General features: G+C 47.5%; 1 protein-coding gene across 1 annotated transcript in view; it reads left to right on the top strand.

Annotated features, from left to right (window-relative positions):
- The window catches only part of DNAH8 (dynein axonemal heavy chain 8), a 1,926,251-nt gene that overhangs the window by 391,142 nt on the left and 1,514,261 nt on the right, over positions 1-20,848 (top strand). The window contains 2 exon segments of the mRNA XM_029592920.1: positions 1,449-1,586; positions 1,894-2,091. Of these exon segments, the coding sequence (XP_029448780.1) occupies positions 1,449-1,586; positions 1,894-2,091 (336 nt within the window).

The following is a 20,848-nucleotide window of genomic DNA, read 5'->3' on the forward strand; positions in this document are numbered from 1 at the left end:
AAGTTCAATAAAGAAAAAATTATTTTAAAAAAAGGTATAGGGATTACTACCCTTAACCAATTATCTTATCTGAATTTGATGCAACTGCAACATTGCTGACCACTTTGATGCCAGGGGAGGGGGACTGGATTCAGACAACAGCCAATGCTGGGCCCTGACTTTTATGGTCCTGAGTACTGATTCACAGATAGTAAGGGAAAAGTGCAGGACTGCTTCTATGGCCAAATCCAAAAGCAAAGCATGTTCAAACAGCATTGTCTTAATTATCAATAAGGCTGTTCACCCAGTAAAAAAGTTGCTAGCAGTTATTTTGTTATGGGTTTGACAGTTTCTTGATTTTGATTGTTAATATTACTATCCTTAACATAAAGCTTGGGGTTAACCCTGCACGGAACAGCAGTTATTACCCTTAACAGAAAAATGGGGGATAGCCTACTTGGAGTGGCAGTTACTACCCGTAACATAAGGCTTGGGGTAACTGAATGGAGTGGCAATCACTACTCTTTAGAGTAACATGGGGATAACCTGCAAGAAGCGACATCTACAACCATAAGAAACTTACTGGGCAGACTGGATAGACCAGTTGGTCTATCCAGTCATTACTTTGTCATTACTTTGTCATTAATTTGTCATTTGTCATTACTTTGTCATTAATTTGTCATTACTTTGTTACTATGTAAAGCCCAGCACCCCCATATGATGTCACAGAAAGGACAGAGTTGATGATGGTATGGTCCAGGCATGGTAATGAAAGGCAATAGCAGGATCCAGGTTAGCCTTCCAGGTGGCAAACAGGCTGGTCAATGCACAGGCCGCACAAAGTGAACATGGACATGAGTGTGTTTTTGCAGGACAGGGCCTGCACTCTCTTGGTTCCCTCTTCTGTCCATTCCCCCCAACCAATTGTGTGGGAAGGGTCAGGAGTCAACAGGGTTGTTTGGGACACTGGCCACCAATAGGAAAGTAAGCTTAGTCTCAGGAAGGGAGGTGGTGAGCTACAGGAAACTACTGAACTAGTTACTGCAACCGAGGAGGGAAATGAAACCTCTGTAGGCAAAGACAAGTAGCACCTGCATCTGGCTTGAGCATGGTGAGGGATAGTGAGTCCACCTGGACAAGACTAGTAAATGTTCCAGAGAGCAGGGGTATCAGAAGAGAGAGGGAGGGAAAGTACTGCTGGAGGTTGGAGAAGGGCTTGCAGCCAGCATAAGTACCCCAGTGTCTGTAAGGAGCCCATGGAGTTTCAAGGCCTCAGTGTCAAGTGAGCCAACTTAGTTACCTTTGATTCTAATTTTGTAAGTGATGGAGATCTGGCTATTAAAATTCAGTTGGTTACTAAATTTTAGGAAGGAGCAGTTTACCATACTGAAATGTACAGTACATGTAATTCGCTTGCGATACCTAAATATTTGTTTTGTTGTACATTTGACACTGTTCTTTTTCTTTAGGATTGTATTTTTCTGTTTGAAGAGTATCGGAAATGTTTTCATAGAACAAGGAAAGAAACGGTAGATGAGAAACCATTTGAAGTCTCAGAGAAGTACATATTTGGGAAATTTGAAGCTTTTTATAAAAGACTAAGTAAAGTGAGTATAGATAATAAAATTTCATCCTTTTATATTTCCCTGCCTACCCCTTCTATTTAGCAACTTCACAGTCGGACTTGTGCGAGAATGCTTGCTGATATGAAAAGAATTTTCAGGGGACTGATTGGGTCAATGATGAATCAAAGAGAAGTGGATTCCTGTACTCTTGGATGAACTGTGACTATGAAGAGAGAACATTCACTAGTCTGCATTGATAAAACAAATACAGGTTTTTCTGTGATTACATTATTAATTTCTTATACTTTGCCATGTGATTCTGAAATCATTACATATGTTTACATTTCAGATTACAGAGATGATGACTCTAGTACAGACTTTTACTGCATTAAGCATGTCTACCATTGAAGGGATAGATGTTTTGTCAACAAAGTTCAAACATATCTACCACAATATTAAAAAGAAGCAATATGATATTTTGGACCCACGAAAGGCAGAATTTGATAATGATTTTGCAGACTTCATGAAACATATCGGTAGTTTAGAGGTAAGCGTAAAGACTTCAATTCAGATTTTTTAAATCTTTAATTATATGTACTGTAGTTTACACAGACACTAAGAGGGTAAGGGGACCGTTTTTAGCCGCTATGCGGCTTGACTAGTAAGCCGGATAAACATATCTGGCTAACTAGCAGAATATATTCAGCGGTCATGCCGCTAAAGTTAGCCGGTTATGTCTAACCGGCTAACTTTAGAACAGCCCTACGGGCCGACCAGAGTTAGCCAGTTAGGTTAGCTGGCTAACTCCAAATAACAGTTATCTGGCTAAATCTGCTCCTCCCCTGAATGCTTTCTGCCCGCCCATGGAATGCCCCTATTTTATCCAGCTAAATTCTAGAAGGGTAACTTGTTACTAGGCTAGAATTTAGCCGGATAAGGGCTAAATATAGCTGGATAAGCCATTTAGATGGATAACTATTATGTTATCCATTTAAATGGCTTTTGAATATGGACTTCAAGGTTTCAAAAAGACTTGTGCAGGTATAACCGGAGTGATAAGTAATTCTGTTACCTGAACTTCGGTATAAAAAAAGTTATAAATAAATAAATAAATAAATAAATAAAACCATGCTTAACCAGCAGAAATAGCCCTTTGAAAATTGCCTGACCAATACGTGCATAAAAGTACATGCTTACACACTATCAGGGAAATTTTCATAGGAAGTATGGACCTAAATGTAACATACTATTGTAGCAATTTTCAAAAGTCATTTACCTGCATAAGTGCACTTATAATTGAGTTTTAAAAGCCTGATAAGCCAAAATCAGGAGATACACGCACATGTTGGGTCGGCACACTCTGAATGTATTTTAAAAGCCAGCTGAGGCAGGGCATGGCCGTGGCAGGGCCTGGCCAAGAGATGTGAGCATAAATACTTATGCACGCAAGTGCGCATGGTGATCCCCTGCCAAGTAATTTTACTATTGCTATGGATGAAGTGTAAGTCAGAAAATAAAAAAGTTTAGGCTGGTTAGCAGGGTTTTAAGGGTTGGGGCTAAAAGGGGGGAATGGAGGCCATTAAACTATGGGGCGAACTGGGAACAAACTGGGAAAACTAGCTATGGTGTTGGTATGCGTCGCTTGTAAAATTTCCCCACTTACGCGGTGGAAGTGGGATTTGAGCACACATGTGTGCGCCTCCAGGCTATTTTATAACATGTACACATATACGCACGTATATTATAAAATGGATGCATTTCTGGACATGGGTTGATGAAGATGTGCACATGTGTACCTGCGTGCCTGTTTAAAAGTTACCATCTTTACGTCGGTAATTCCTATGGACAATTCAATGGCATGTATTGTAACAATTTTCAGAAGTGTACTTACATGGGTAAAGTGCATTCCCTGTACGTACCCGGATCAGTCCAGACTCCTGGGTTTTGCCCCCCCTCCAGCAGATGGAGACAGAAGTTTACAAACAAAACTCCGCCTTATCTAGGCTGGTGCCACCTACAGTCTGGCAGTCTTCTTCTGTCTCCTAGCAGGTGGAGAGGGTGCAAAACCTGCAGTCTGAGCTGAGGCCTAGTTTAAAAAAAAAAAAAAAAAAAAAGTGATTGGTTAGGTCTAGTTTTTGGTTTGGTAAAGTTGTCTTGACGCTGGGACCGCAGTTGTGTGCCTGCAGGTCCGAGCTTGTCTCCTCCCGGGGGAGCTTTTCCTCCGGGGAGTTGAGCGCGCTGAGGGTGGGCTGAGGGCCCTTGCCAGCGTTCCTAGCCTGGGGGTGAAACCGGGGAACTCGGTTCACTCCCCCCAGGTGGTCCCGGAGCCGGCGGCGAACGGTAAAAAAAAAAAAAAAAAAAAAGTTTTGTTTGTTTTTTCTTGCCTGTCTCTCCTTTTCCCTTTCTCTCCCTGTTCGGGCTCGTTTGCGTGCAGAGGGGGGGAACGGGAGCGGCGCCGCGGGTGTTGGTCGTTTTTGGGATTTTTCTTTCTGCTCCTTCTCTGTGGAGCATGCCGCGGCGTTCAGTTTGCAGGGCCTGCGGGGCGGCCCGTCGCCTCTCCCGGGACAGCCTTTGTTCCGGCTGTGTCTCGGGCGGCGAGGGCGTTTCGGCGGGACCTGGTTCGGAGCGGCAGCGGCAGCCGGAGGCTTCGGGACGCAAGTCGGGGGCAGTAGGTCCGTTCCCGCGGAGCGCGGGAACGGGCGCCATTTTGGACGCAGCGATTTCGGCGGGAAGATCCGCCATTTTAGGCTCGGCGGGGCCTGGCTGCGCGGCGTCCCCGTCACCGGGGGGAGCGGAGGACGCTCCTCCTGCCCTGTCCCCGCAGCGGAGGGTTTCCGAGGGGGACCAGTCTCCTGCTGTGAGCAATCCGGAGGAGGATCCGGATCGCAGCTCCTCTGACTCCTTTTCCTCGGAATTTGTTTTAGTTATGCATAAGGCTTTTAAAGCGAGCAGGCAGGCCAGGAAAAGATCGCGGGGAGCGCCGGATTCGGTTCGGGGGCCGGAGCCTAAACGGAGCGCCAGGTCCCTCCCGGTCTCGGATCCCCCGGTGGGAGCACGCCCGCTCCGTTTGGGGGCTCCGCGGGGGGATGCCGAGACGGACTCCGAATCCGGGGATCCGGAGGCGCCGGATCCACAATCGCAACCGTGGGGCGTTGACGGGGAAGAGGATCAGGGAGCTAGTGGGTCGAGTGGTCTCCACGTGACGGATGGCGATGACCCCAAGGTGGTGCGTTTGTTTAGGCGCGACGAATTAGCGCCGCTGATTCCGGCAATCCTCGGAGAGTTGGCGATAGACTTGCCACGACCGGAGTCGCGCCTAGGACGCACAGACCCCGTGGTGTTGGGGCTGAGGGGACCACCGACGGCTTTTCCATTGCATTTTTCGGTGTCCGATTTGCTTTTTAAGGAGTGGGATACTCCTGATTTGGGGTTGAAGGTGGCTAAGGCCATGGATAAGCTTTATCCCCTGACGGAGGACGCGCTCGAGCTCCTTAGGATTCCGAAACTTGATTCGGCGGTGGCGGCGGTCACCAAGAGGACCACCATCCCGGTAACGGGAGGGACAGCACTCAAGGATTTGCAGGATCGTAAGCTGGAGGTGCAGCTTAAGAAAATTTTTGAAGTCTCCGCGCTTGGTGTACGGGCAGCGATCTGTAGCGGTTTCTCCCTCCGTGCGGGGCTTAGGTGGGCCCAGCAGCTTTCTGCTAACGAAGGTTTGTCGCCGGAGGAAGCGCAGCAGGCGACTCGTCTGGAGGCAGTGATTGCCTATAGCGCGGATGCTTTTCATGATTTGCTTCGTTCTTCGGCACGGGCGATGGTCTCTGCGGTGTCTGCTCGGCGTTTGTTGTGGCTCCGCCATTGGGCGGCGGACGTTTCGTCAAAGGCTCGTTTAGGCTCACTGCCATTTAAGGGGCAGTTACTGTTTGGTAAGGAGCTAGAGGATTTGATTGAGTCTTTGGGCGAGAACAAGATCCATCGGTTGCCGGAGGACAGGCCGCGTCGGGGGATGCCGGCCACGCGGGGTAGATTCCGTGGAGGTCGTCGGCCCCGTAATGCGCGAGGATCGGTCTCCTCTTTTCGCCACAATGCGGCTAGGCAGCAGTCGTACACGCAGTCCTTTCGCGGGCGCCGGTTTGGTAGACCCGGGACCGGGTCCGGAACCCCGGCCGGGAAGCTGCCACAATGATGGGCTGCCGGCCCACGCTCCGGTGCCGGTGATCGGCGGCAGGCTGTCGCAGTTTGCCGGGGAGTGGGCCAAGATCACGTCGGATCAGTGGGTGCTGGACGTGATAAATCGCGGCTACGCGTTAGATTTTGCACGGCGGCCCCCGCCTTGTTTCATGGTGTCGCCCGGCGGGTTTTCAGAGAAGCGGCGGGCGTTACGGGGCACAATCCGGCATCTGTTAGCCCTGGGCGCGATCGTGCCCGTACCGTTCCACGAACTGCGCAGCGGCAGGTATTCAATTTACTTCCTGGTACCAAAAAAAGAGGGCACGTTTCGTCCGATTCTCGACCTCAAGGGCGTCAACAGGTGCTTGCGGATCCCCAGGTTTCGCATGGAGACGCTTCGGTCGGTCATCGCGTCCGTGAGACAAGGGGAGTTTCTCGCGTCTCTGGATCTAACGGAGGCGTATCTCCACATCGGGATCTGCGCGGATCACCAACGCTACCTTCGATTCGCGGTGTTGGGGCAGCACTTCCAGTTTCAAGCACTACCATTCGGGCTGGCGACAGCCCCGCGGACCTTTACAAAGATCATGGTGGTGGTGGCTGCTCATCTTCGCAAGGAGGGGTGCTTGGTTCATCCGTATCTGGACGATTGGTTGATTCGGGCGAAGTCCGAGCGTCTCTGTCGGTTGGCGGTTCAACGAGTGATCGAGTTGTTGCAGAGCCTCGGCTGGGTGATCAATCGAGGCAAGAGTCGGCTAGAACCGTCGCAATCCCTGGAGTTTTTGGGGGCTTTGTTCGACACGCGTCAGGGCATGGTTTATCTGACGCAGGAGCGCAGACTCAAATTGCAGTGTCAAGCCAGGCGTTTGTTGGCCAAGCCCATGCCGGTCGTCTGGGACTATCTACAGATGGTAGGGTCTATGACGTCCACGCGGGAATTGGTTCCTTGGGCGTTCGCGCATATGCGACCGTTGCAATTGGCCTTACTCTCCCGCTGGAACCCGGTGTCGGAGCAGTTTCATCTGCCGTTGCCGCTGCCACCTTCGGCCCGTTCCAGCATGGCCTGGTGGCTCTGTCACAACAACTTGACCAAGGGCATTTCGCTGGCTCTGCCCTCGTGGATGGTGGTCACCACGGACGCCAGTCTGTACGGCTGGGGCGCGGTGTGTCTCCGGAGTTCGGTGCAGGGCACATGGTCCCCGACGGAGGCGGCGTGGTCCATCAATCGGTTAGAGACCAGGGCAGTGAGGTTCGCCCTGCGGGAGTTCCTGCCGTTGGTTCGCGGACAGGCGGTCAGGATTCTGTCGGACAATGCGACAACGGTGGCGTACATCAACCGGCAGGGCGGCACCAGAAGTCTGCTGGTGGCCGCCGAGGCGCGGCAGTTGATGGCTTGGGCCGAGCGGCATCTGCAATGCATAGCGGCGTCGCATATTGCGGGCGTGGAAAACGTTCAGGCGGACTTTCTGAGTCGCCATCGGCTGGATCCAGGCGAATGGGAACTCGCGGACGTGGCGTTTCGGAGCATTTGCGCCAGGTGGGGAACACCTGTGCTAGACCTGATGGCGACGTTCAAAAATGCCAAAGCGCCGCGGTTTTTTGCCCGTCGCCGGGAGACGGGGGCGGAAGGGGTCGACGCCCTCGCGTTGCCTTGGCCGACAGGGGTGCTACTCTATGTCTTTCCCCCGTGGCCCCTCATCGGTCGGACGCTGAGGCGCATCGAACTTCACCCGTCGCCCGTGATTCTAGTCGCACCCGAGTGGCCGCGGCGGCTGTGGTTCGCGGATCTTCAGAACTTGGCGCTGGGGCCTCCCCTGCGGTTTCCGTATGTGCCGGACCTGCTACATCAGGGTCCCGTTTGTTTCGACCAGGTCGAATGCTTTTGTCTAGCGGCATGGCTTTTGAGAGGCGTAGGTTGAAGAAACGGGGTTATTCTGATGCGGTGGTCACAACGCTGTTGCGGTCGCGCAAGCCTTCCACGTCTCTGGCGTATGTGCGAGTATGGACGGTCTTTGAGACGTGGTGCCTGGCTCAGGCTATTCGGCCTGAGCCAGGCACCTGAGCGGGCTTCGGTGCCGGAGGTGTTGCTTTTCCTCCAGGATGGTTTGGCGAAAGGCTTGTCTTGCAGTTCGCTCAGGGTGCAAGTGGCGGCACTTGCCTTGCTGCGCGGGCAGGTCCACGGGGTAGCATTGTCTGCACACCCGGACGTCGTTCGTTTCCTCCGGGGAGCTAAGCTATTGCGTCCTCCGTTCCGTTCTCCGTGTCCTTCGTGGAGTTTAAATCTGGTTCTGAAGGCCTTGTGTTCCGCTCCCTTCGAGCCTATTCGCGGAGCTACAGTGAAAGACTTGACGCTGAAGGTAGTTTTTCTCGTGGCTGTGGCGTCGGCGAGGAGGGTGTCGGAGCTTCAAGCCTTGTCTTGTCGGGAACCTTTCTTAAGGATTACGGATTCGGGGGTGTCGCTTCGTACGGTGCCTTCCTTCTTGCCTAAGGTGGTGTCGGCCTTTCATCTCAACCAGACGGTGGAGTTGCCTGCGTTTTCTGAGGATGATAAGTCGCTTCCGAATTATCGAGATTTGCGGCGGCTAGATGTGAGGAGAGCCCTTTTAAGTTATCTTGAGGTGACGAACTCTTTTCGGAGGTCAGATCATCTTTTTGTCTTGTGGGGCGGTCCTCGGCGCGGTCAGGCGGCTTCCAAGACTACCATTGCTCGCTGGTTGAAGGAGGCCATTGGTTCCGCATATCTGCTGCAGGGCAAGTCTGTTCCGGTGGGGCTGAAGGCTCATTCTACGCGTTCGCAGGCTGCCTCCTGGGCGGAGTGCAGTCAGATTTCGGCGGAAGACATTTGTAGAGCGGCGACCTGGAAGTCGTTGCATACCTTTGCTCGTCATTATCGCCTGGATGTGCGTGCGCCGGGTTCCGGCGGTTTCGGGGCAGGGGTGCTCAGAGCGGGACTCTCCGGATCCCACCCTAGTTAAGGTAGCTCTGGTACATCCCAGGAGTCTGGACTGATCCGGGTACGTACAGGGAAAAGAAAATTAGGTCTTACCTTAGTTAATTTTCGTTCCTGTAGTACCACGGATCAGTCCAGAGTCCCGCCCGTCGAGTCTACTGTTCGGTAGGAGAGTCCGGTCTGACGACGGTATGGTTTCTTTCTGTCCATTCTGTCTCTGTTGTCTCTTTTCTTCGTTATCGATGGCTCTGGTTCTGGTCCCATTTGGGGGATAGTTGAGCTGTTTCTTTGGTTGGTAGGTTCCTGTATATAGTTCATTTGTGGTAATTTTGGGGCTTCATCTGCTTTGACATTAAGTAAGACTGCCAGACTGTAGGTGGCACCAGCCTAGATAAGGCGGAGTTTTGTTTGTAAACTTCTGTCTCCATCTGCTGGAGGGGGGGCAAAACCCAGGAGTCTGGACTGATCCGTGGTACTACAGGAACGAAAATTAACTAAGGTAAGACCTAATTTTCTTTTTACACATATAAAGCCCAGTTTTAGGCATTTATTTACTTATTTAATTAAAGATTTTTCTATACCGTTATTCGAATAAACATCATAGCGGTTTACATAAAACTGAGGAAAATAAAATGAACAGGGAGGGGGAAGAGGGGGCAGCGAGGAAAGAAGAAGAGCTCAGAGAAGAGGAGGAAAAAGGATAGCGCAAAAACCTGGGAACCATTGTCCAGGGCTATTAGAGCATTATCTACAGGATTAAGTAGGCATCAAACAAAAAGCATGTAATGGAGAATTCTGCCCTCCAAGATAGTATCAAAAGAGGGGCTACAGATAGACTGGGAGGAACCAGCAAAATCTGATTTTCAAAAGCATGTAAATACTTTTGAAAATCAGACCATGTATTTAATTTTAAGCACATCAAGGAGAGTGTTCTAGGGGCAGAATCTTGGTAGGTTTGCATTTATACTCAAAGTATTTGATTTTGAAAGGTATGTGTGTAACTTGAAAGGTTTTCTCCACAAAGTAGCAGGTGTAACTGTGTGTGTAATTTATGTGGGATATTTTTCAAAGCAAACTTATTTATTTATTTATTAAAGGCTTTTATATACCGACTTTCTTGATACAAATCAAATCAACTCGATTTACATCGAACAAGCAGTAACTATAACCAACCGATAACAAGAGACAATTTGAAGGAGTATAAAGTTACATTATAACAAGGATGTGTTGGACTGGTGTCGGGGAAGGCTCGGCAGAACAGCCATGTCTTTAATTTCTTTTTAAAAGTTAGTAGACAAGATTCCTGCCTGAGGTCCGGGGGCATGGCGTTCCAGATGGAGGGACCTGTGATGGAGAATGTCCGGTCTCTGATATTTGAGTGTTGTACAACTTTAATAGGAGGTACATGTAAGGATCCCTTGTAGGCATCCCTTAAAGATCTAGCCGTTGAGATGTATGTATGCATACTTATGCATGTATGTAACATTGGTGTATAATAGCTTGCAAGTTTATGTGGGCTATTATAGAATTAACCCTTAAGAGAGTATTTTCAAAGGCATTTCAACGGATAAACAGTATTTTTCTTATCATCCTGCTAGACCAGTCCAGATGCATGGGTTTATTCCATCTTGCCAGTAGATGAAGATAGAGAACCAGAAGCTTACTGTGACATCATCACTAGTATAAGAAGTGCAGCATAGGCAACTGCATACTTTGTCTCTAACAGCTCGTGGCTTGTGCTGGACTGGTGAGGCAGGTCTTGGTTGATAGCCCTTGTTCCCTAGTAGACCAAGTTTCCCAATCTGTTCCCAGGCAGTAGGCTTCAAGCTATACCCCCTGGTGAAGCAGTTACTTTGGCTCCCAGGGCATTTGTCTTGCTCCCCTGGTAGAGAAAGACCCTCATAAAAGTTTACAGGGGGGATAGGCTCCTGGTAGAGCAGAATAAGTAAGGTAGCTCTCTGGGTGCTAGTTGGGCTCTGGTTGAGCCAAGGAGTGGCAGAAGGATCTCCCCCATTCCCCTGGTGAAGGATTGCTTTCTCTTCTAGGGCTTAGACTACCTGTCACCACCTCTGAGCTGAATTGTCCCCTTTTTCTCTCTCTCGAGACAGTCTTTTTATCGGTAATAAAAAAAAGATATTAAGAATCTTTGAAAGCCCTGGTTATCTGTAGTTATGTGTTCAGTGGCTGCCGACTCCCAGAGGGCGTTTCCTGCAAATGAGTGACCTCCCAGACTCCTATTCATAGTGAGTCGCATGGGGGTGTTTGACTTGGCCTTCAGGCAGCTGTTTGGGAGGCAATGAGTTTTATTCTACAACCATGTGACCTCTAAGCCTCCAACCCACAGTGAGTCCCATGCTTCTCTATGGAGACCTTTTACTCTGTCACACTGGAAGTGAGTCAAGGGGGGTTCTCTTTGTCACTTGGCCTTGCAGAAGCTTCCTTATACATTCTTTTAGGGAAGTTCCCTAAAGGTTTCTGTGATTTTGCATGCTAAGGAAGCATTCCTAATTTGGAATATTTTTCCTTCAGGCTTGCCACAGCACCAAGAACCTTTTCCTGTCGATAGCAGGGCTGAATCAGCCATGCTGTCTTGGGCTGGGAGGTGGAGATTATCAAAGCTGTAACACAGAGCTTTTCTCTGTGCGGCTGCACGTGGGTTCCTGCACTGGAAAAAGCAGATTATCCCAAGACAAGCAGGATGCTAGTCCTCACATATGGGTGACGTCACTGACGGAGCCCTATTGCGGGAAAACTTCTGTCAAAGTTTCTAGAAACTTTTGACTGGCACTCTGAGGCCACTGAGCATGCCCAGCATGCCATGATATTCTCTGCCACAGGGGTCTCACTCTAGTCTTCGTTTTTCTGCGCTGCTGTAAGCATCGCGGAGATAGGAGCCCTGTGAGTTTCATTACTCACTTCTGACTGAAAAAGTCATTTTTTTCCAAAGTTTTTTCTCACAAGGATCTCACTCTCCTTTTCTCACCGGACGGTGAGAAATTGATAGCGTTTCTACGTGAGAAAAAATAATAGATTTTCTCACAGAAAACTTTTCATCGACGGCTGTTGATACAGACATGGCTTCGGGTTTTAAAAAATGCCTGATTTGTAATCGGACCATGTCAGTCACAGACCCACACCTAGAGTGTGTCGTCTGTTTAGGCAAGAAACATGACATCTCGTCCTGCCAACAATGTCAGGAAATGACTCCGAAGGGAAGGAAGCTAAGGAGAGAAAAAATGGAACATCTTTTCCACCTGCAACTCCTTCCTTCACCTTCGATGTCCACAAAATCATCACCAGCAGGAGTTACAAAAAAAGTCGTCCTGAAAAAACGTAAACTGGAAGGATCCGGAGATAAAGCATCGCCAACACTGTTGACGATATCCATAAGGTCAGTAACCGACGTAAGGCCTAAACATAAACATCGGCATCGTCATGCCTCGGCATCACCGTTACCCCCTTCCCAGGGGGAACCGAGCGCGAAGTGGCAAAAACATACCAACACACCGGTGCCTTCTGGGCCTACTTCGGTACAACCGGTTCAGCCATCGCAGAAGATATTGTCTCCTCCTCCACCGATGCCAGCCATACCAACAATCTCACAGGACTTGTCGATACTAATCAAAGAAGCAGTAACGCAAGCCCTGAAAGACCAGCTTCCGGTGACCATGCCGATGCCGGCGATATCCTGATGCTGGTGACGTCTCCAATACCGGTGATGTCACCGATGCCGGTAACCTTACCGATAACGATGGCACTCTCGATACCGGTGACATCACCGATGCCGGGATCACTCTCGATGCCGGGGAAAACCCCGATGCAATGATGTCGAGTCCGCGAATGCCCTTGACTTTGATTCCAACGTCGATACCTTCTATCTTGCCAATGTCGATGACTTCATCGGTTCTGGCACCGATGCCCATCTTTACCTTAGCACCAACACAAGGGAAAAAGGTTAAAACACCGATGACTGAAAAACATCCATCGAAGACACCAATTCCTTCGATGCCAAAACCTTCACCAATGGTGCCACTCATTCCTGGGGCTCCAGGATCTTCAGAGTCAGCACTGCACAGCATTATTATGAAAAGATATCAGGATTTATTGGATTCTTTACCATCTAATCCAAGAGAGGATAATCCAGAAGACTCTTCTCCTGATGATCCTTTACCAGAACCTTCTGGCCTTCCTCCACCACCTAGGACTTCAGTACCACCATAGCAAACTCCAGAGTATGATACTTGGAGTGATACTGCCTCACAGACATCATCAGAAGATTTTATGTCTGACCCATCACCACCACATCCCAGGAAACAATTTCCTCCAGAGGATTTCACTTTTAATAGTTTTGTGCAGGAAATGACGGATTCCATTCCCTTTAAATTAGAAACAGAGCAGGACACCAGGCAACAAACCTTGGAGGTACTCCAATTTGTTGACCCTCCGAAACAGGTGGTGGCCATTCCAATACATAATGTTCTCTTACAATTGCAACATCATCTATGGGAACATCCCTGCTCTGTTCCAGCAGTGAACAAGAGGATGGACAGTACCGACTTAGTCCAATCCACTCCGGGATACCAGAAGTCACAACTTCCTCACCATTCAGTGGTTGTGGAATTAGCACAAAAAAGATCAAAAAGGAGAAGAGTGCATTCATCAAACCCCCAGGAAAAGACCATAGATTTCTGGATTCCCTGGGTCGTAAAGTGTTTCAAGGGGCCATGCTAAACTCTCAGATTTCTTCCTATCACCTTTACATAACCCAGTATCAAAGAAATTTATGGAAACAAATTCAAGAATTTGTCCCATCTCTCCCTGCTCAATATCAGGAGGCTGCCCAGGCCATCATCCACAAGGGTCTGGAAGCCGGGAAACATGAAGTCAGGGCAGCCTATGACGGCTTCGAAACTGCTTCAAGGGTGGCTGCATCAGGCATCAGCGCCAGAAGATGGGTATGGCTCAAGGCCTCAGACCTTCGCCCGGAAGTGCAGGATAAGTTAGTGGATCTCCCCTGTCTGGGAGACAACCTTTTCGGATCAAAGGCCCAGGATGCTATCTCTCAACTAAAAGAACATACGGAGACTCTAAGACAGCTATCCTCCCTCCCACAGGATACCCCTACGCACACTGGGTGTAGGCTTCAACGAAAGGACACCAGAAGACCTTTCTACCGGCAGTGGAGATAATATCCTCCAGCATCTCGACCCAGGCCTTCTAGAATGCAACAAAGGCCGCAACCACGGCAGCAGAGAGCAGCTAGGCCTCAACCTGCCCCACAGACAGGACCTGCTACCGGTTTTTGAAATTTCATCCAGAAAACTCAGCCTTTCCTCAAATCCTGAGCCAGGACTACCAGTGGAAGGCCGGATATCCAAATTTTACAACAATTGGATATCAATAACATCAGACCAATGGGTCCTATCAATAATATATCGAGGATATCAACTCAATTTCCTCTCAATTCCCAAAGATTTTCCACCAAGTCAATCTCATGTCAGCGAAAATCATATGCTTCAATTACAAATAGAATTATCCACCCTTCTGAAAGCCAGGGCGGTAGAGCTGGTGCTCTGGTCTCAGAAGGGCAGAGGATTCTATTCCCGTTATTTCCTCATTCCAAAGAAAACCGGAGGCCTACGTCCCATCCTAGACCTCAGAAATCTCAACAAATTTCTAAAGAAGGATAAATTCTGGATGGTTTCACTAGGCATCATGCTTCCTCTTCTTCAAACAGGAGATTGGCTTTGTTCTCTGGATCTTCAAGACGCTTACGCTCACATACCAATATTCCCTCCTCACTGCAAGTACCTGCGCTTCATGGTGGGGCATCAAATTTCCAATACAGAGTACTGCCATTCGGACTTGCCTCTGCTTCCAGAGTGTTCACCAAATGTCTGGCAGTAATAGCAGCACACTTGCACAAGCAAAGTGTCCATGTCTTTCCATATCTAGATGACTGGCTCATCTCAATAGGGAGCTCTTACTTCTCTCAGTCGAACGATTTCCCTACTTCACTCCATGGGTTTTCTCATCAATTATCAAAAATCTCACCTTACTCCATCTCACCTACTTCAATTCATAGGTGCAGACTTGAACACTATCCTGTCAAGAGCCTTTCTACCCGAGGATCGAGCAGAAACACTATCCCTGTTGGCAAACTCAATTCACTCAAAGAAACATGCAACAGCTCATCAGTTTCTCACCTTACTAGGCCACATGGCCTCCACAGTTCATGTCACTCCTATAGCAAGACTAGCCGCGGGTAACTCAATGGACTTTAAGATCTCAATGGATCCAAGCCATTCAACCACTGCATTCTCCAATTCAAGTAAGCCACCAGCTACGTTCCTCTCTACTTTGGTGGGTGAAGAAGGACAATTTGCGCAAGGGCCTACCCTTCCAACAACCAGTCCCACAGATAACATTAACTACAGATACATCCACCTTGGGTTGGGGAGCTCACATAGACAATCTCCAAACCCAAGGTACTTGGACAAAACTCGAAGCAAAATTTCAAATCAATTTCCTGGAGCTTTGGGCTATACGTTATGCGCTGCATGTGTTCAAGGACTGCCTTTCACACAAGACTGTTCTAATCCAAACGGACAACACAGTTGCCATGTGGTACATCAACAAACAAGGAAGTTCAGGCTCGTATCTCCTTTGTCAAGAAGCTGCACAGATTTGGGGCTGGGCCCTGAACCACTCAATGTTCCTCAGTGCCACTTATCTGGCAGGCATTCACAATCTAGTGGCAGATCGACTCAGTCATCAGTTCCAACCACACGAATGGTCCCTGGATCCCTCAGTAGCGACCACGATATTTCAGCATTGGGGGAAACCAACAATAGACCTCTTTGCGTCACATCTGAATCACAAAGTGGACAAATTCTGTTCTTTACACAAACAGAAAAACCAGCTAGCCAAGGACGCCTTTGCTCGCCCTTGGACCTCAGGCCTACTATACATGTATCCTCCAATACCGCTCATAACCAAAGCTCTAGTGAAGCTACAACAGGACAAGGGGTCCATGATACTCATAGCCCCGTATTGGCCTCGACAAGTATGGTTTCCCACACTTCTAGACCTCTCGATCAGGGATCCAATTCGCCTGGGTGTAGCTCCCACTCTCATAACTCAGGATCAGGGTCGGTTGCGCCATCCCAACCTTCAATCCCTCTCCCTGACAGCATGGATGTTGAAAGCTTGATTTTACAGCCACTCAATCTTTCATCCAATGTATTTCAAGTGCTTCTAGCTTCATGCAAACCTTCCACATGAAAGAACTATTCTTCAAAATGGAAAAGGTTTACTTTGTGGTGTAGGCAAAAGAGTATTGATCCTTTCTCCTGCCCCACAACTTCTCTATTAGACTATTTATGTCATCTTTCAGACTCTGGTCTTCAGACTTCATCTGTTAGGGTATATTTAATTGCAATCTTGGCTTACCATGACAAGCTGGGAGATGCACCTATATCCACACAACCTCTCGTCACTAGTTTCATGAGAGGTTTAACTCACCTTAAACCACCAATTCGGCCACCAGTCACAGAATGGGACCTGAATCTGGTCTTAACAAGACTCATGCGTTCTCCCTTTGAACCCATGAATTCCTGTGATCTTAAATTTTTCACATGGAAAACTATCTTTCTCATAGCAATTACATCTGCTAGGAGGGTTAGTGAGTTACAAACACTTGTCATGTACTCACCTTACACAAAATTCCTTCATGACAGAGTGGTTCTCTGAACACATCCAAAATTCCTCCCCAAGGTAGTTACAGAATTCCATTTGAACCAATCCATAGTTTTACCAACATTCTTTCCAAGGCCTCATTCTCATCAAAGAGAAAGAGCCTTACACACCTTGGACTGTAAACGTGTGTTAGCCTTTTACTTAGACCGCACTGCATTCCACAGGAAATCCACTCAACTGTTTGTTTCTTATGATCCAAACAAACCGGGAAAGGCAGTCGGTAAACATACTCTATCTAACTGGTTAGCAGATTGCATACAGTTTTGCTATGAAAAAGCAGGCCTTCCTCTCCAAGGGCGAGTAAAGGCGCATTCAGTAAGAACAATGTCAACCTCAGTAGCACACTATCATTCAGTGCCAATACTTGACATATGTAAAGCAGCAACATGGACTTCTCTTCACCCCTTTGCAGCTCATTACTGTTTGGACAAAGAAGGACGACAAGATTCAGCCTATGGACAATCTGTCTTAAAGAACTTGTTTCCAGTATAACCCCAACTCCTTCTACAATCCAACCTGCTGTGATCTTCGGCTGACTCATTTCCTCAACAATGATGCAATGTTGCTTCACAACAAAATGACTGAGACTCTAGCTTGCTAATCACCCATATGTGAGGACTAGCATCCTGCTTGTCCTGGGATAAAGCAAAATTGCTTACCTTGTAATAGGTGTTATCCCAGGACAGCAGGATGTAGTCCTCACGAAACCCACCCACCACCCCGCAGAGTTGGGTCTCATACCTTTTATTATTTTATTTTTGCTAAAGTTTATTGCTACATATGAGACTGAAGAGAGACCCCTGTGGCAGAGAATATCATGGCATGCTGGGCATGCTCAGTGGCCTCACAGGGCCAGTCAAACGTTTCTAGAAACTTTGACATAATGTTTTCCCGCAATAGGGCTCCGTCAGTGATGTCACCCATAAGTGAGGACTACATCCTGCTGTCCTGGGATAACACCTATTACAAGGTAAGCAATTTTGCTACACCGATCACTATACTCTTACCCAACACACATGGGATTTCTATGCATATAGATTCTACTGAGCATTTAGTCTCTTGTATGATCTTTATCCTGTTGGACTCTATACCCTCCCAGACACAAAGTGCCACACTCCCCACCAAATTGATCCTCCCTATCATAGCACTGTCCCATTGGTTATCCTCCTTCCACCAAGTCTCTGTGATGCCAATTATGTCATTCTCATCATTTACTGCTATACACTCTAACTCTCCCATCATACTTCTTAGACTGCTGGCATTGACATACAGCCCTTGATTTGGGACATACCTAATACTGGTTCAATACGGAGGCACTGGAAGTGACTTTCCTTAACTCTGCTTACTTTAGTATTTCTTACAGGATGATAGAGAATCCCTTGTGGCTTCACCACAAGATTGCCTGGCCTTCCCTGCTGCCTTTGACTAATACTTAGATGAAGGTTCAATATGATAGAGAATTTTTTTCTGTCTAAAACTTTGCAGCGATGTAATATTTTTAATTACTGTTAATTCAGTCTTTGGCAACATTATATACATACAGAATTTGTGGTCATTTGAATCACACTTAAATAGGCATATGTTTATTTATGCATTTACACTAATACAAAATAATATATATTTTTTTAATTTTTTTTTATATCTACCTATAAACACCAGTTTTTCGTTCAATGTTATCACTCCCCTGTTTCCTGTAAACCAGCATGATGTGATTTTATCATGAATGCCGGTATAAAAAAGCTTTAAATAAATAAATAAATAAATAAATAAATTAAATAAATATAGAAATTTGTCACAGTGTTGGACTAGACCAATGATTAAGAATAAAGAAAGAGAAGGCCATTTATGTTCAGACCTGTAGTGCCAATTATGAAGATCTGTGAGTCATAATTTGTTTATTGTATATTTTAGGATCCTGCCTATTATGCAGTCTCCCTGCCACCAGAGTTTCCTGTGGAGCTATACCTACTCTCACTCTAATCATAGTCTCAGTGGTCTCATGACTCAGCAGGGCCTAGCCTACTTAACCCACGTTCAATACCTTTTCATCGAGTCTACTCGGCTCCCTGCTTGGTCCCATTCTTCCATGTATAATTTTGTGGTCTCCAGGCCTTCCAGCTGTTTCTATCCTTGCCTTGTGGCCTCTTCAGACCTTCTGCTCTAGCCGTGCCTTGTGGCCTCTTCAGGCCTTCTGCTTGGCCTTGTCTGGTGGCCTCTCGGGCCTTCTACTTAGTCTTGCCTTATGGCCTCTCAGATCTCTTAAGCTTTGCCTTGTGGCCTTTTCAGGCTCTCTTTCTAGCCTGCTGCCCTCAGGCCTCTGTGTCCACATTCTCTGTTCCGTCTGGTCATGTCATTGCCTGTTCTAGTCCTGTCCTTGTATCCAGCCCTTGCCTTAGACCCCAGCCTTGTTTCAGTCTCCAGTCCTGCATAGCCTCAGTCTCCAGTTTTATACAGCCTGGACCCTAAAGTCCTTTCAGCCACCAGAAACCAGGGCTCAACCTGTAGGGGAGGTGGCTAGTATAGGCAGAAGATCTGCTCTTTCTTGCTCTGAATTCCTGGACTGCTCCCATGGTGATCTCCCAGCACTAGCCAGACCCTCAGTTTTGTTGTTTGATTATATTATTTTCATCTGCACCTGTTTTTCACACCATCTCTTACCTATGTATGTATTTATACATACACAGACATAAACATAGAACTACTAATCTTGAAATTCCTCGTTGAATTTCTCTCACTATGAAAGTTGCTTAATGTCTGTGTGCTCAGACTTAGATTGGAAATTCTTTTAGGATGAAGCCATTGTAACTGTAATGAATTATCATGTAATGCACATCATATATTTTTCATATATGAAGGTAATGAGTACTTTTCTCCCATATCAATAATTTTTCTCTAGTTCGGCTACAGGGAAATGGTTTTGTTATTTTTAAGACTATCCCTAAGATTTTTCCCCACTCAAGATGCTAGAATTGGTCCACCTCAGGCTATATACATTTTTTTCTGAGCATGAGCAATGTGGTTGGAGGTTTTCTTCAGTTTTATATAGATTACTTTTGGGAGAAGAAGGAGTAGTGGATCCCCATAAGTCACACAGCGTGCACCACAGTGATATTCCATCACAGAAGTCCTGCTAGAGCCTTTACACATTTGAGGGTTCTGTCTTGTGGAAGAAGAGAAGAACAGAGAGGATTCTTTGTCTTTAAGAGAGCTGGCTAATTTTTTTTACCATCTCCCAGCTTAGAAGGGCAAGCCCTGTGTCCAGTTAAGACTGGGGACTGTGGATTGATGGAGTAAGAACTCAGTTTTGGAAGAAATGATTTTTGGAAGAAGTTTGTTTATTGGAATGAGGGAGATCTTTTTTCTACCACCATATCCCTTATTATTTTGGAGAGGAGATTTTTCTTTTTCTCCCAGGACAAGCAGGATGGTAGTCCTCACATATGGGTGACATCATTGGATGGAGCCCATATCACGGAACACTTTTGTCAAAGTTTCTAGAACTTTGACTGGCACTCTGAGCATGCCCAGCATGCCACTAAACCTGCAGCCACCAAGGGTCCCCCTTCAAACAACACTTTAATAGACTTTTTAGCAGTGTATTATATGATAACTTCTTCCAGAGATGGTGAGGAGCTCCCCCCCCCCCTTCCCCCCAGCAGCACAGCAGGGTTCCATGGACAAATCTCTCTCTCCTTATAGGATTTAAGGTGGACCAGGCTAGATACCTGATCCAGCACAGGTTAAGGAGGGGAAGTAGGGCCACTCCTTCACATACCCTTCCCTTCAGCTTGGACCCACATCTAGGGAAGTTCCTTCAATCCCCGCTCCCCTTCTGGCCTCCTGCCAGCAAGGCTCGGAGTTGGGGTTTTAGGATCAAACTCGCCCCCACATATTAGGGTTATCCCAGACATAATTATCACCATTACCCACTGTGCTGTTACTCAGTGTTCACCCCCAGTCCATTAACTGATTTCATTAATGGATTCGGGTTGCAGTCCTTTCCCAGTTGGACTCCTTGGACTTCCTTTGCGTATTTCTGTGGTGGCTTATTTTCCACTCGCTGCAAAACTCGCCCTCCTTCAGGCTTCCATTTTCTTTCAGCTGTTGTCATGGCACTTTCTGACTCATCTGTGCTATTTCCAGCTATAGCGTCTCCTTCTATCCATTCTGCAGGGTTTTTGTTTGGACATGCCATCGTCTGGGTTCTCTGCAGCACCTACCTCTGGCTCCTCTGTGGCATTTCTGTCAGGCACTTCTGCAGCACCTTCTGTTTGGCTCCTGCAGTGTTTCTGTCAGGCCTCTCTGCTATGCCCCTCTCTGGCTCTTGTACGCTGCCTTCCATAGGCCAATAGGTACTTCATCCTGTGAGCCATTCTGTACTGTACCCTCTGTGTTGCCTCTTCCAGGCGAGTCTATGAAGCTTCAC

Source organism: Rhinatrema bivittatum, chromosome 3, assembly GCF_901001135.1.
Source record: "Rhinatrema bivittatum chromosome 3, aRhiBiv1.1, whole genome shotgun sequence".
Taxonomy (NCBI): domain Eukaryota; kingdom Metazoa; phylum Chordata; class Amphibia; order Gymnophiona; family Rhinatrematidae; genus Rhinatrema; species Rhinatrema bivittatum.